General features: G+C 37.5%; 1 protein-coding gene across 1 annotated transcript; it reads left to right on the top strand.

Moving 5' to 3' along the window:
• Window positions 1–572: 572 nt before the first annotated feature.
• On the top strand, window positions 573–1,452 carry LOC145557799 (uncharacterized). The gene is made up of 2 exons (XM_081618978.1): window positions 573–1,044; window positions 1,145–1,452. Exons 1-2 carry the CDS (start codon window positions 573–575, stop codon window positions 1,450–1,452), a joined length of 780 nt encoding a protein of 259 aa, XP_081475104.1.
• Window positions 1,453–15,945: the final 14,493 nt, after the last annotated feature.

The raw sequence follows: 15,945 nt of genomic DNA, 5'->3' as shown, positions 1-15,945 counted from the left end.
GAGAAGTCACTTCAGAAAATGGACACTTCTGGTCGTTTGCTTAAATGGGCCATTGAGTTATCGGAGTATGTGTTAATTTATAAGCCTAGAATGTCAATCAAAGCTCAGGCCTTATCTGACTTCATTGTTCAGACTTCTTATACTGAAGAGGACGATGAAGTCGGTATCTGGAAGGTGTCTGTTGACGGCTCCTCGGCTTCAACTGGATCGGGAGCAGGTATCATCATGACGTCCCCACAAGGGGACATATTTGAATATGCGTTAAGGTTCAAGTTTAAGGCTTCTAACAATGAGGCCGAATACGAAGCAGCACTGGCAGGAGTTCAACTATGCATAGTTGCAGAAGCCAGGAGGGTGGAGTTATCCACGGATTCACAGCTGGTAGCCAGCCACTTCAGTGGCGACTGTGAGGCCCGTGAACCATCAATGATAGCCTACTTGGCTGAACTAAAAAAATAGCAACAACCCTTGATCACTTTGTAATCAAACTAATACCTCGTGCCGAAAATACACAAGCGGATGCACTGGCGAAACTTGCAAGTTCTGCCTTCAACGACCTAGAACGCACCGTAATGATCGAGGTTCTCAGCCGCAAAAGTATAGACAAAGAGATCCGGAAAGAGGTAAATTGTGTAATAGAAGGCCGTGAGTGGTACGATGATGTTCTGGCTTACAAAGTACAAAACGTACTTCCCACAGATAGAAATAAAGCACGAAAAGTCAAGAAAGATAGAATCTGGTTCGTTATGAATCAAGGCATGTTGTATAAAAGAGGTTTTTCGTTACCGTTACGCAGGTGTATAACGGCATATGAATCTGAGAGACTAATAGAGGAAATACACGAGGGAGATTGCGGAAATCATTCAAGTGGCCGATCAATGTCTTTGGAGGCAATGAAAAGAGGATATTATTGGCCGACTATGAATGCAGATGCAATAGCCTATGCCAAGAAGTGCGATAAGTGTCAGAAGCATGGCCCAGCAATAAATCAACCCCCCAACGACCTGACGCCTATCCTTAACCCTATTCCATTCGCACAATGGGGTATGGACATTATCGACCCATTCACCTCAGCAACGGGGGGGGGGGGGGGGGGGGCGCAAGTTCTTAATATTAGGGATAGATTATTTCACAAAATGGATAGAGGCAGAGCCTGTGGCAAGGATAACGGCGAATGAGGTGAAGAAGTTTATCTGGAAAAACATTTTTACCAGATTTGGTTTGCCTATGGCAATAGTTTTTTATCACGGTTCACAATTCGACTACACTCCAGTTAAAAATTTTCTTGCTATATATAAAGTGAAGTTCGCCTATGCCACGGTTTGTCATCCTCAGTCTAATGGTCAAGCGGAAGCTGCAAACAAGCAAATTCTAAATGCTATAAAAAAGAAAGTTGAAGATGCCAAGGGGCTGTGGGGGAGACATAGTGCCAGAAATATTATGGGCAAATAGAACGACAACAAAGGAAACAACTGGTGAATCAACGTATAACCTTGCTTTCGGCTCCGAAGCGGTTATACCGGCAGAAGTGGGCCTTCCAACATTCCGAGTTCAAAATTTCTGTGAAAACCAAAATGACATGTTGTTACGCCAGCAACTAGATTTCCTACCAGAAATCAGGTTAACGGCTGAAATTAAATCGGCGGCATATAAAGAAAAGATGAGTAAGGCATACAACAAACGAGTCAATTATAGGCCATTAGAAGACGGAGATTTAGTGCTACGAAGGACAGCAGCAACGGGTAAAGGAAATGTTGACGGCAAGCTTACTGCCAACTGGGAAGGACCATATCAGGTGTATGAAACAATAAGGCGAGGTTCTTACTGTCTTATGACCTTGGAAGGGAAGCCGTTAAAGAACGTATGGAATGCGGCGGTTCTTAAAAAAATACTATGTTTAAGGCACTTTTAGTTTAGTTAAAGCCTTATAAGTGGTGATCACTTATTTTAACGGTAATTTCTGTTTGTAGGATGTATGTTTCATGTTTTGAGTTCTTGTAATATGGCATAAATATATATAAAGCGTTATTTTATGGCACAACATGGAACCATCCACTTACTTTCGATATGTAAAGTGTAGACGGCCTAGCTATCCGTTACACCCATTCAAGTAAAGAGATGGTTAGATAACTAACGCACCTACAAGCGAGTTGAATGGATAGTCTGATCCACTTCCATTGCTTGGTCAACAAAGGTTGCAAGTATAATCGCAGAATATAACCGATATCAAACTTTGTGAAAATTTGAAGGCAATTCTACTCTGAGTTTATAAGTACAAATCAATGTACTCATAAAACTGGGGAAGCAAAAGTATAATCACTAGAATGAAAAATATGGCATCAAAGCAAGTTATGAGAAAATAATGGTAAAACTGTTCATGATATGGCAAAAAATATGTCCACACTACCAACCGTTCAAGATGAAAGCAAAAATATCCAAAATAACTAAGAAATGACTTAAGTAGACACATCAAAAGTACGATACAAAAAGAGAAACGTTTGTCAAATACAGAAACTATAGCAAGAACCACATGACGAAATGGATGATAAAAACCGTAAACTTTAATCCTTCGTGGACGACTCCCTCTCTAAACCGTCATCATGAGGAGGAGAAGCAAGAAGGGCGTCATCAAATTCTTCTTCAGGAAGGCTGTGAGGATCAAGGTTTTGTATGGTAGTAAGGACCGGAGGGCTCTCGAAATACGAATCTTCATATCTTGTAGGAGAGAGGTGGCTGTTAGCGCCGTAAGCATCCTCCACCGCCTGCCACCTATCCTCATCCCAGTCCTCGGCCTTACACACACACCGATTAGTAGCAACCCAGCCGTCGGTATACCGGTCAATTAGTTTATCTCTATATAAGTCAGATCTCAGGAACTGATTGACGGCCCAACACTTAACCAAGGGCCTCTCCAAGCGGACAAGCCGAAGTTCATCCTCGGCCTTCTGTCTATCTGCGCTCTAAAATTTGAGCTTTCAGCTGTGTTTGATCCTCGAGCTGCTTTAGTAGATCGTCATGACCGGACACCTTTTCCTCTAGCTCGTTAATTCGACTTTTGTACTTATCAACCTCAGCTCTGTGAGCCAGGCGCTCCTCGTCGGCCTTCTTTAACACGTCCTCTGCCTCGTCAGCCTGCCTTTGGTAATACTTGTACATATGTACAACCCCGACAGCAGAGTTGACCGTCTATCATAAAGAAGCATTATCGTTATTAGCAGGGATATATACCAAAATAACATAATACGTATGTAATAGTAGAAATGGGACACATACCCTGAGAATGTCATTCATCATTTGGCCGCAAGGAGCCACAAACCGACCAGTCGGTCTGTCGGCCGGTGTTGGCAGATCCTTGAGCATTCTCCAGCCGAGACTGCCACCAGATGAAGGATCGTCGGCATAGACAGACTCACCCCTGTTCACAGTGAGGATGGGGCGCCAAGGCTCGCTAGCATTGCCGACAGGGAAGTTCAAAAACTCATCAGATACTTCTGCAGGAATCCTCACATGGGGGACCTCAATAAAGTCATATACAAATGCCGGCACAAAAGCGGCGGGGTCGGCTGACCCAGTCAGACCAATGAAGGATCGGGGAATCTCCCTAGAAACAGAGATCACCTTCTCGGTATCGGTGACAAGGGGCGGGGGAGCAGGAGTGTCGGTAGCATGCACCTCAGATTCGGTACCGATAACATCCTCTTCCAGGTTCACAACAACCCTGGTCTCGGCGGTAGAATCCTTTGACTGCTTTGTCTGTTGATCAGGAGGAGGAGTAGACTTTTGTTTCTTAGCCTGGTCTCGGTCACTAGCAGAGTTCGCCCTTTTTGATCTACCAGCCCCACCACCTCTTCTGAGAGGAAGCAGAATCTGACCTTCAGACGATTTGGGTTTGGAAAGAGCGGTCATATCTTGTTTGCTTCTCTGTTTTCCTTTTTGAGAACGAGTGGCGAATTTGGGAAGGGTATCAAACTTGTCCTTAGGATTTGGGGGACACTGTCGTTTTATGCTGCCGTCAGGATGCAAGCCTAGCTTCTCGTTGTCTAGCTTCTCAGGGCCTGGTAAAGCAGACAAAAGGATAATGTCAGCCTAAATATGAAATCATGTAGGGCAGTGGACTTTGATTGTATACTAACAGACAGCAAGCACAACGAGTAGCTTAGGTAGGACAGCAATCACAAATAGTGACAAACGGAAATAATATATCAAATAATGATAATTAAAGGAATAAAAGGGATAAGTAATCATGATTAAAAATGACTATTTAAATCATACCATATGCATCAGTATGGCAGAGACCGATATGAGAGAGGGGAGCGTTGCCCAAGATATAAATATAGTTGGGCAGCCACTCCCTAAGGACAGCCTTAATCTTTTTACCTTCATTAACATACATGCAATCAAAGAACCGAAAATCCCTTCGTTCAAGAATGCCTAGCTTCCTATCTCTAATGGTATCAAATCTAGTATGAGGAAGATAAAATGCTCTTCGCAAAGTAAAGGTGTCAGGGACCTTAACAAAATAAAATTGTTTTTGCCACATTTTGCAGCTGGTCAATTTCGGCCAGACTGTAAGCTTGCCGTTAACAGTATACAAAGACCACCAGCCTGGAGATTGGCTGTCTTTTTTCAGCCGGTGAAGTTTGCGAATCAAATTCAAAGTCAACGGAAAGTCCATATATATCATGACCCAAACTAATGACATAACATTACGAATGGTTGTCGGTGTCAATTGTGCAATACAAACATTCCAAGCTTTAAATATTTTTTCAATAAAGGGATGAAGTGGAAAACGTAGACCAAACTAAAAATGCTTAGCATAAACAGCAATATGCCCTTCTGGGCAATCAACAACGGTGCTACCAGACTCTGGGAGGGTAAGAGCGTAATCATCAGGAAGGCGGAAAAATCTCTTGCCAATGCTGCAATAGTTCTTCTCAGCAGCTGTTCTTAACCAAGCATCATCAACTTTTACCTGAGTAACCTTGATCTCATCAGAAAGCTGTAACGGTTGCCGATAAACAGCGTCGTCATCTTCTGAATTATAGCCCTCATTAAGGCTTTCCTCGGCAATTACTTGTTCACCGATATTGATGTCCTCGTTAATTTCCTCGTCAGTTTCACTGCTAATATCGGCTTCCTCATCTTCTTCACCTACTACATCTCCTTCCTCCTAACTGCTACCCTCTTCTTCATCCTCTTCTCTGTCAGACTCTATACTCCGTTCGATGGATGCAACATCCTCGGATCGAACATCAGACCCTTGGGTCTCGGCCTCTTCTACCAATTCTTTCCCAGGATGTCTAAGAGAGCTTTCGGCCTGATCAGAACCGATATTTGGGCGCTTGGATCTCGGAATTTCTGAATTTTTAACACTTATTTTCCCAAGATTAGAACCGTACTCGTCAATAAGAATGTCAGATTCACTTTCGTCAAGTATGCTGATGGATTCAACCTCCACAATGTCAACGTCTTCTAATAAAGTACTACCAACAGGCTAAGAAAGCTTCTCAGATTCCTTCTCTGGCGCTGAGGACAAGTGTGTAAACGGGTCAGCCACACTGGCTTTACCCGTAGTATAATTTTTTACAATTTCAGGCATAAACACACAAGACACCAAAACAACCAACAACCCACCATACACGCATACGAAGCACACCAGAAATTCAAAATACTAAATACAGGACAATAGTTTGAGTTTTTTACCTCTGCAAGGCACTAGTCAAGCCGCTGAACTATAGAAAGGGAAAATTGCCACCACTTCAGCAGAATTTAAGGAAGTACCCTGGTTTGCGATTTGGAGACGACGAAGAAACACGATGGAATTTTTTACTTCGATGTTTTGCCTTTTTGAAAACCTAGTTAAAAATATAAACCGTTCATTTTCTCATTTTCTATATATATATATATATATATACTCAGTAAGTAACCTTTTTTTATTTGACATTTATTGCATGATATCTTACGGTGGTAATTACGACACATCATTACACGCCTGTTTATTCTCGCAACACGTGTTCCACTACAACTCTAGAAATTTCCCGCCCATTTCCAACTTGTACTATTATTTAGGAAAAACATATTTTTAATTTTCAAATTTTCAAAATCTTATTTGCATAGAGATAATTAAAGTCCCTTTGCTCCAAGTAAAGTACTATTGGTACTTAGCTCACTTTGGGGGCAAATCGGAGATTTTTTATTCTTAAATCCGCTTATTCAATTGACCAAAGTACTATCGGTGCTTAGCTCACTTTGGGGGCAAATCGGAGATTTTTTATTCTTAAAGAACCAAAACCCAAAAGTGAGAACATCGGTTTTACCGACGTCCTCACTTGGGGGGCTAGTTGTACCGGATAATACCGACAGCAATGTTTATTGGCCGAAATTAAAGTTTCGTACTATTATTTAGTAGAACTTGAACATCGCGGCTCTCCTTTCGGCCACGTGGAGAGCTGCTTCCGGCCACGTAGGCACCTGCTACGTATAAGGTCGGTTTTCCACCTTATGTCGTTAGGTGGCACCAGCTTGGTTCCTTCCCTATATATACCCAAGTTTATTCTCATATTAAGGTACCATCTTTTCCTCTCTCTAAATACTTTCTCTCTCTAAATACTTTTTCTTTACCTTCATTCTTTCTTCCCCAGATTCCTGACTTTAGCATCGGAGTGGTTATTCCCGGATAACCCCCGGGCTAGTTAATCTGTGTTGACTGTGTAGGTACTGAATTGGACGGTAAATCTTTACCAACCCCGAAGACATAACGGTATCGGAATCCATCGAGAACAATATGGTTTAATTATATATATATTATGTACAATACATTATCTAGTCTTTATTTTAGGGACCAAAGATCGCAACTTTTCTTCCTTCACTCTAGTGCGATCTCCTACTCAATTGATGGGGTTGATTTTTCGAACTTAATTTGCTCAGCAATTGTGGTTGGGTGCTTATGTTCAGTAAAGAAGAAGAGAGAGAGTGTGTGAAACTGGGAGGGAAATGAATCATAGAGGGAAAAAAAGGTGGTTGTGGAGTTTATTTCACCTAGGCTTTATTAAGGGGGAAAAATGAAAGTCAATCCTTGACTTACCCCAAAAACAAAGCCACGTCGCCTTTTAACTTGCAAGAAATCGGTCACCCATATTTTTGTACCATTTAAAGCAGATGTACGTGAAAGGTAGTGTTATTTTGAAATAATCAAAATGTGGTGTTTGGAAGACTGCTTGAAGGTCGTGTTATTCCCAACAAATTTTCCTTTTAAATCAAACATTTTTTTTTTAATAGAAACATAGTTGATATTGCATAGAGAGGTAAGAACTAAGAAATTTTTTTTTTCAAATTAATTTTCATGCAAATTAATGTCAAAATCAACTTCAGGACCAATTTCCTTAGTTACATCTTCATAATAATAAAAAAAAAGGAGTATTAATTAAGATCATTTTAACTCGAATGATTAAATGACAATTGCTTAAAATTTGTAAATTCCTCTCAAAAGAAAGAAAGGTTATTAAAAAGCTTAAAAAAAAAGCAAAAAATTCTTTAGAGAAACAGATTTTTGGGATCTATTAGTAAAAACTGGAAAATTCCCTGTTTCTCAAACGAAATTTGTTTTTCATGGGGGTATTTTCGTGAATAAATCAATAACTTTTCATTATTGTAGGTCCCTGTAGGGAATAGTTTCAAGCCTTTAATCCCACTAGCTTGAACCCCACTGTGATCATACACTAAAGTACGGTGGCGTCCAAAAGGGAAGAAGATAGAGCAAAAGAGTCGCCAACAAGTTTTTAAGGAACTTGTAAACCGTTCACGAGGTGAAGGTTACACCCCTTAACGATCCAAGAGATCGTCAACTCCATAAGGTCATGAACCAAATAAGGGTTCGGGGATGATGGTACAAATCCAACCTAAAAGAGATTGAACCTGCCCTAATAATAGGCCTCTACTTTATTCTGCTCGTATTCATGTGCGCTTTCTGATTAACATACAATCAATAGGATTAACCCTAAACCTGTTTAATCTATGTTGGTTGAATATAATGCACATATAAACTATTATTGGCGATCACTTGAAATTATAATCACAGTTAACCCTAAACAAGATTATTAATTATCTTATTAAGCGTGATTGCAAATACCAAATTCCCTTTAAACATGCAATAAAAGGTGATCAAGCAATAAATAATATAAAATATAATACATATCAAGCAACATAATAAATAATCAACATCATAATAATAATCATCATAGATAAAATCAAAACAATAATAATCATAAATAAAATAATCATTATCAAAATAATAATAATAATATTCATAATCGTCATAAATTATAACAATTATAATCATTATCATGTTCATGTTAATATTAAAGCATAATAGTAGCAAGATCCTAGGCATGATACTAACAAGATTAATAACAAACCCTAGCATGTCACTAAGCAATAAAAATCAAATCTTTAACCCTAACATGATACTAACAATCATAAATATTAGGAAGAAAATAAAAGGCATCATAGCAATCATATTTAATATTAAAATTAACCTAGACATGATACTAGGAATCATAATAACAATTTAAACATGATATCTATTTATTAATCAATAAAATCCCTTAAAGTACTTACTTGGATGCCTCGTACCTCTTTCTATTAACAAAATACACGCGTTAGTAACTTCAAGGAAAATAATAATCAAAACAATTAAATTAAATAATTGAAAGAGAGATTTGGGACCAAACCCTCAGAAATTAAAACCTTTCACATCTAGGGCGAAGGCAACTTCGAATATGGCTAGGTGTATCTAGATCTTGTGAATGCGGAATTTTGTATTTGAAAAGCAAGGTTAGTTTAGAAAGAATGAATGTTGATGAAAGTTGATGAAAAGAGGTGAATGAAAAGGATTATTGAAAGGCATGAATGCTAATTGATGAATAATTTGTGAATGAAGAGAGTTGATGAAAACTTAAGAATAAAGAGAATTGGTGAACGTAGATGTAGATGATGGATGATGATGAATGAAAACGGAGTTTTTGATACGATATTTATAGAGAAAATCATCCAAAAAAGATAATTTATCAAAACAGAGTCTGAAGACCGAAAACCAACCTTGGCGTCAGCCCTGGCTCATTGGCGCCAGGACCAGTGGCTAGCGCCAGGCGCCAATGCTGGCGTCTGGCGCCAATCCTGATTCCAGGCGCCAAGGCCTGGGGTTGGACGCCAAATTGGAATTCAACGCGTTTTTGAAAATCTGATAAATTTCCATGTAGTACTGGATATATAATGTACATTTCCTAGGGTTCCATCAATGGATAAGACCAAATACCCAACTCTAGAATATTCTAGATTGTACATGGGATAATAGTCATCCATATTTAGATATTATCATAACACTCCCCCTTGGATGACTATTGTAGGGAATAATTTCAAGCCTTTAAAATCCCACTAGCTTGAACCCCACTGTGATCATACACTAAAGTACGGTGGCGTCCAAAAGGGAAGAAGATAGAGCAAAAGAGTCGCCAACAAGTTTTTAAGGAACTTGTAAACCGTTCACGAGGTGAAGGTTACACCCCTTAACGATCCAAGAGATCGTCAACTCCATAAGGTCATGAACCAAATAAGGGTTCGGGGATGATGGTACAAATCCAACCTAAAAGAGATTGAACCTGCCCTAATAATAGGCCTCTACTTTATTCTGCTCGTATTCATGTGCACTTTCTGACTAACATACAATCAATAGGTTAACCCTAAACCTGTTTAATCTATGTTGGTTGAATATTAATGCACAAATAAACTATTATTGACGATCACTTGAATTATAATCACAATTAACCTAACAAGATTATTAATTATCGTATTAAGCGTGGTTACAAGTACCAATTCCCTTTAACATGCAATAAAGGTGATCAAGCAATAACAATATAAATCAAGCAACATAATAAATAATCAACATCATTAATAATAATAATATCAATCATAATCATAATAATCATAATCATGTTAAAGCATAGCAAGATCCTAGGCATGATACTAACAAGATTAATAACAAACCCTAGCATGTCACTAAATCATAAAAATCAAATCTTTAGCCCTAACATGATACTAACAATCATAAATATTAGGAAGAATATAGGAAGCATCGTACTTTTAATCATGCTTAACATTAAAGTTACCCTAGACATGATACTAGGAATTTATTGTTGTCACCCTAAACATCAAATTAAGGAAAACATCCTAACATGATACTAGGAATCAAAATAACAATCTAAGCATGATTTCTACATCATAATATCAATTAAACCATTAAAGTACTTACTTGGATGCCTCGTACCTCTTTCTAATAACAAAATACACACGTTAGTAACTTCAAGGAAAATAATAATCAAAACAATTAAACTAAATAATTGAAAGAGAGATTTGGGACCAAACCCTCAGAAATTAAAACCTTTCACGTCTAGGGCGAAGGCAACTTCGAATATGGCTAGGTGATTCTAGATCTTGTGAATGCGGAATTTTGTATGAAAAAGCAAGAAAGAATTGAAAAAAGAAAAGAATTCTAAAGAATTAGTATGTAAGAATTGATGAATGAGAGATGAAGATGATGAATGAATGAAGATGAATGAATTGCGAATGAAGACTTGTGAATGAAGAGAGTTGGTGATATTTGATGATAATTGGTGAATGAAAACGGAGTTTTTGATACGATATTTATAGAGAAAATCAGCCAAAAAAGATAATTTAACAAAACAGAGTCTGACGATCGCAAAACAGCATTGGCGCCAACCCTGGCTAGCTGGCGCCAGCACCAGTGGCTAGCGCCAGGCGCCAATGGCTAGCGCCTGGCGCCAAGCCTGGTTCCAGGCGCCAAGGCCTGGGGTTGGACACCAAACTGGATTTCAACGCGTTTTCGAAAATCTGATAAATTTCCCGTACTGGAAGATAAAATAATATAATTTCTTCGAAAATGCTATTTGATCTTGATTAAAACTCTGAAAAGTCCTAATTGAATTAGGAATGAAAAGAACCTTCTAGAATATTCTAGAAGACTAAGACCATTCCTAATTGCATTAGGAATGATAAATCATATTAAGCCCTCCCCTAGATCATTGGGCCGTACATAAAGCTCAAACCAGGCCCAGTTTAGTAAATTTGCCATAACTTCCTCAATATTCATCGGAATTGGGCTTATAATATATCGTTGGAAAGGTCTTTGTAAGCCCCATCCAACTACACCACTATTGGACCTATATCATGGACCAACCAAACTGGATTGGCTGTTTTCTTAAAATAAAGTTTTCAAAATCAGGGAGAAGAGAAAGGAAATAAAACTTCCCGCAACACTAGACCTTTCCACACTTCGTTTCATTCGATTATGATTCGACGTGAAAGGTACTCATCACCGGGTTTGGTTTTGGGGAGACACAAATGGGTGTCTACAGTCCCACATACAATTGAATAAATTGTTGGTTTATTTATGAAAATACCATGTTCTCACTATGAGAAAATGGGACATTCCCATAAAAAATGGTGCAAGGCTCTTTAAAATTCAACAATTAAGGCTACAATTTAGGAGAGATTGAGAGGCTAAATGTGTATTGCCAAACGTGATAAAAGTATAAAACTATATCCACTAAAAAAAAAAAAAGGATGAGTATTGTTAATGAAAATTTCTGGGCTTGGCCCACTTTCTCACCAAAAAGAAAAAATGAAAATTTGAAATTTCTTTATGAAACTTAGGGAGTATATTCATTGCTTACTAAGCTTCCATTTGAATGACTTTCTATCTCCATTATCACTCCCTAAATTTACTGTACTTTGGACTTCATATTATTCCTTTCCAACATTATATCATCCACCTTACCAAACAAAATAAAATCAATCATGAACAAGCTAAGCAAAGCCAATTAATCAGGTTTGGAATAATTGTCAAGTTGGTTAAATCCTTATTCCTTAAACATAACTTCTGGTAAGTGGTAACTAATCATGCTATCGAGTTCGTTTCGATCTTTAGCCAAAGCCACCCTTTACATAAACGAACCAACCAAAAGTCCAAAAAATTAAACCACACTACATTTCTTTGCTAGATTTTGTTGCCTTTTAGTTTTGTTTCATTGATATTTCATTTTTCACCAATAATCAGTCTTATTAGTGTTCTAAATCAAAAAAATGAGCATATACAAGCTAGACGAAACCCCTGATACTTACATTTCAGCTATGGTCGAAGAAGGATCATATGTTTTTAAAATGTATACCATAAAAGGGGAGTCAAGTAACAGTTTTCTCCGCGATATAGATCTAAGAAAAGATAAATTGATCATATATGGAACGGAGATACAAGATTCTGTTCGCGAAAGGTTGCATACCTCTCTTCTATTGAGGTCAAATGCTGGAAAAATATTTGTTGATTGTAATGGTGCATGCTATATTAATGTGACAGGAAAGGGCATTTATCGTCCAATTCAGAATGTTATCTTTGATTGGTCTTCCTTTGGTGTTTTTGTTCCAAACTCGATCAATTATACATTGCGAAAGCAACAACATCAGAAGGATGAAGAATTGACAGCCATGAGTAGCCAACTTGAATTTACTAAGGGTGAAGCTGTCGCGAACAAGGATGGTTGGGAAGTCTCAAAGAAGGAGACGGAAAACCTTACGTGCCAGCTTTCGGATTGTCGAAAGGAGCAACTTGATAAGGAAGCAGAGTTACAAAAGGTGTATAGTCAGCTTTCTGTTAAAGAATTTGAGTTGGAAGCTATGCAGATCAAATTCGAGTTATCCAAAGAGGAGTTGAAACAACTTCAAAGAGATAGGGTTTCTGATTTTAACAAGATGGATTTTAAAAGCATGGAATTGGAACTTCAAAAGGTACAAAACCAACTTTCCTCTGCTAATTCTGAGTTAAATTCTACAAAATATATGTTGGATTTTTCGAAGGAACAACTTCTTAGTAGTGAGAAAGAAAACAAAGATTTGAAAGTAAAGCTTCAAAGTTTGCAAGATCAAGTTTTCGCAACTAATATCGAGTTAGCAACGTCGAGCAAGAACATATTGCAGCTCGAGTCTCAACTATTGACTCCGCGAAAGGAAACTGAGGATGTTGTTACAGAGTTAAAGAAGGTACAAAATGAACTTTCGTTTAGTAATTTAGAGTTACAATCAACTAAGAGTCGATTAGAGTGTTCCCACAAAAAGATAATCGAACTTGAAGAAGAGGTTACAAGGGGTGAAATGGTGCAAGATCAATTATCTTTGATTGTGAATGAGTTGCAATCTATCAAGGTTTTATTGGATTTCACTGCAGAAATGAAAGAAGACCGATGTTCTTATGATGAATGCTTTGTTATTAATAAAGCAATTGAAATTGTTGATGATAAATAATTGTAATTATAAAATACGACATACGTGTTAATCAATGAATGTATATATGTAATATCCCTTCCTTTAAATAAATTACTCCTTACGCAACAGTGGCGGATCCAGGATTTCTAGTTAGGGGTAGCACTACGCATTAGATAACGTATTAAAAAACAGTAAATAACTAGAACTCATACATTAGTCGTTATATAATATAATATACTTCCTCCGTTTTAAAATGCTTGCTCCACTTTTCATTTCCGGCCGTTTTAAAATACTTGTTGTCTTGCTCCATTTCCTTATCTCGAAAGTTTTTACAATATTTATTTCACTTCTCTTAACTAGTGGGATCTAATAAAATGATTTTTTTTTTAATTAACTTTGGATTCTCTCTTTTCTAATTTACTTTCTACTAACCCAACTACCTCTTTATGTTATTACTTTCTGACTTTCTCTAATTTCTCCTAAATCTCCGCGCATAGAGAAATAAAACAAATATATAAAAGCGGATGGAGTACTATTTAGATTATCGCTTTTTAATACTAAATAATTTATGATTATATACGAGCTATAAAAAAATATATGTATGAAAATGAGAAGAATTAATATGAATGGAGAGAGTATGGTAGATTAGAAAGCAATTTCTATATAGTGACTCATATGAATATGGGTAGTTTTCATTTAAAAGGATTTAAAAATAAAAATTTAAACAAATTAAAAAAATAAGCTTCAAGAGGTCTCGAACCGCTGCCCAGTATATGCATTCTACCTATCCATCAAACTTCTACACCAACGAACCATGGCACATTACTATGTACTATCATACAAGGAATACTATATATACTAAATAACTGTTGTTGTATATTGAGCACTTTGCCTTTTTTTTTTTTTTTTTTTTGAGGGGTAGCACGTGCTACCCCTTGCCTCTACGTACGTCCGCCACTGTTACGCAATATGATCATATGACATTACATTGTTTTTGTAGAGGAGTGAGGGGATGGAGGGATGGTTGGTCCCTCCATCTCCCCCCCATGTGATGGGGGTTCGACTCCTCACAGCCCAATTCCTGAGATTTTGTATATAGTATCCCTATATATTGAGATCAATGAAATCGGGTATTAGAGAACAGTATGTTTTCCTAATTGACAACCTACGCAAAGAGTGTAGTTGGGCTCCTTATTACAATCAATCAAATTTCTAACATTTTTGATAATTTGGGAGCTAAATAAACATCACGTAAGGTAAGGGATTTATTTGCAATATTAGAGTGACCATAACCCCTTATTGGAATGCGTTGACCGTTACCCGTTATTAGATATTAGTGGCATTGTTTGTCATATGAGAAGAGGCTCCGGAATCCATGCATGTACAAAGATGGGTCGTAGTACGGGTATTTAACCTTAGTATTTCCTAATATGATTATCATTTTCCATTTATTTATACATTTTTATTTTGTATTTAATTTAATTTATTTACATGTATGTCATTATTTTGACATTTATTGATCATCTACAATCTCAATTACTTTAGTTACACGTCATTCATTAAAACACTAATCTTCCAAATCCACCTCTTTTTCTGCAGTGTCCACCAAACCCTTGATGGGCTGCAACTCATCCATAACCAAAGATGGTTGTTCTTGTACCCTTCCACCACTCGAAACCCGTTTTTCGAATTCCATTATCTTCTTATCGGAAGCCTCCAACCGGCTCTTTGTTAGCTGCAACTCCATTCTCAAGTTTCTGTAATCATCTTTCTTATTCGAACTAGAAACTTGATCCTGAAGCTCCTTTACCTCTTCTTTGGACAACTCGAGCTTAGTTTTCGTTGCGTTTAACTCAATCTCCTTTACACAAAGTTGATTACGTACCATTTGTAACTCCATCTCCGTGTCTTGCTGCAGCTTTCGACAAGCTGATGCCTCACCCTTAGCAGAGCAAAGAAGGGTACTCATTCTGGTTAACTTCTGATCTTTTTCCTGTAGTTGTTTTATTAAGGAATCGTTTACGGAATTTGGGACTATCACTCCAAATTGAGACCAATCAAAGATAACATCATTAATTGGTCTATAACATTTAAAACCAGCACTATTATTACTTTGTATCTCAATTATACAGAATGCTCCATTACAATTTACATAAAGTTTTTTCCCTACAGTCCCCCTCAGAAGAAGGGAGTTGCGCAATTTCTCCCACATCGATTCTTTTATTTCAGTTCCGTGGATGATCAATTTATCTTTCCTCAAATCTACATAATTGTTACTTAGCTCTTCTTTAAAGGAATATATTGTATACATATATGATCCTTGTTCAAGAGCAGAAATATATGTATCAGGGGTTTCGTCTAGCTTGTATGTAGTCATCCTTTTGGATTAACAATGATAAGAAAGAAATGTAGTTTATTTAGCAAAATTTGTTAGTTTTGGGCGATTTATTTGACATCAACTACTAAAGGCTTGAAACAAGATTTGTTAACATATATGTAAGCTTCGATCCTGCTTAGTTACCACTTACTAGAAGTTATGTTATAGGAAGCAAGAATTCGATTCGATTCTTAGCTAATTGGCTTATCGAAAGGATGAAAACATTTGGTATGTTATAT

This window comes from Chenopodium album, chromosome 9, assembly GCF_948465745.1.
Source record: "Chenopodium album chromosome 9, dcCheAlbu1.1, whole genome shotgun sequence".
Taxonomy (NCBI): Eukaryota; Viridiplantae; Streptophyta; class Magnoliopsida; order Caryophyllales; family Amaranthaceae; genus Chenopodium; species Chenopodium album.
This window is presented reverse-complemented; position numbering and strand designations above follow the sequence as displayed.

Excerpts from the sequence above, each read along its gene's own strand:
- LOC145557799 (XM_081618978.1), top strand. The coding sequence starts at position 573 with ATGATCGAGGTTCTCAGCCGCAAAAGTATAGACAAAGAGATCCGGAAA. Across the intron at positions 1,045-1,144 it reads TATTCCATTCGCACAATGGG|AGGCAGAGCCTGTGGCAAGG; the intron begins GTATGGACATTA and ends CAAAATGGATAG.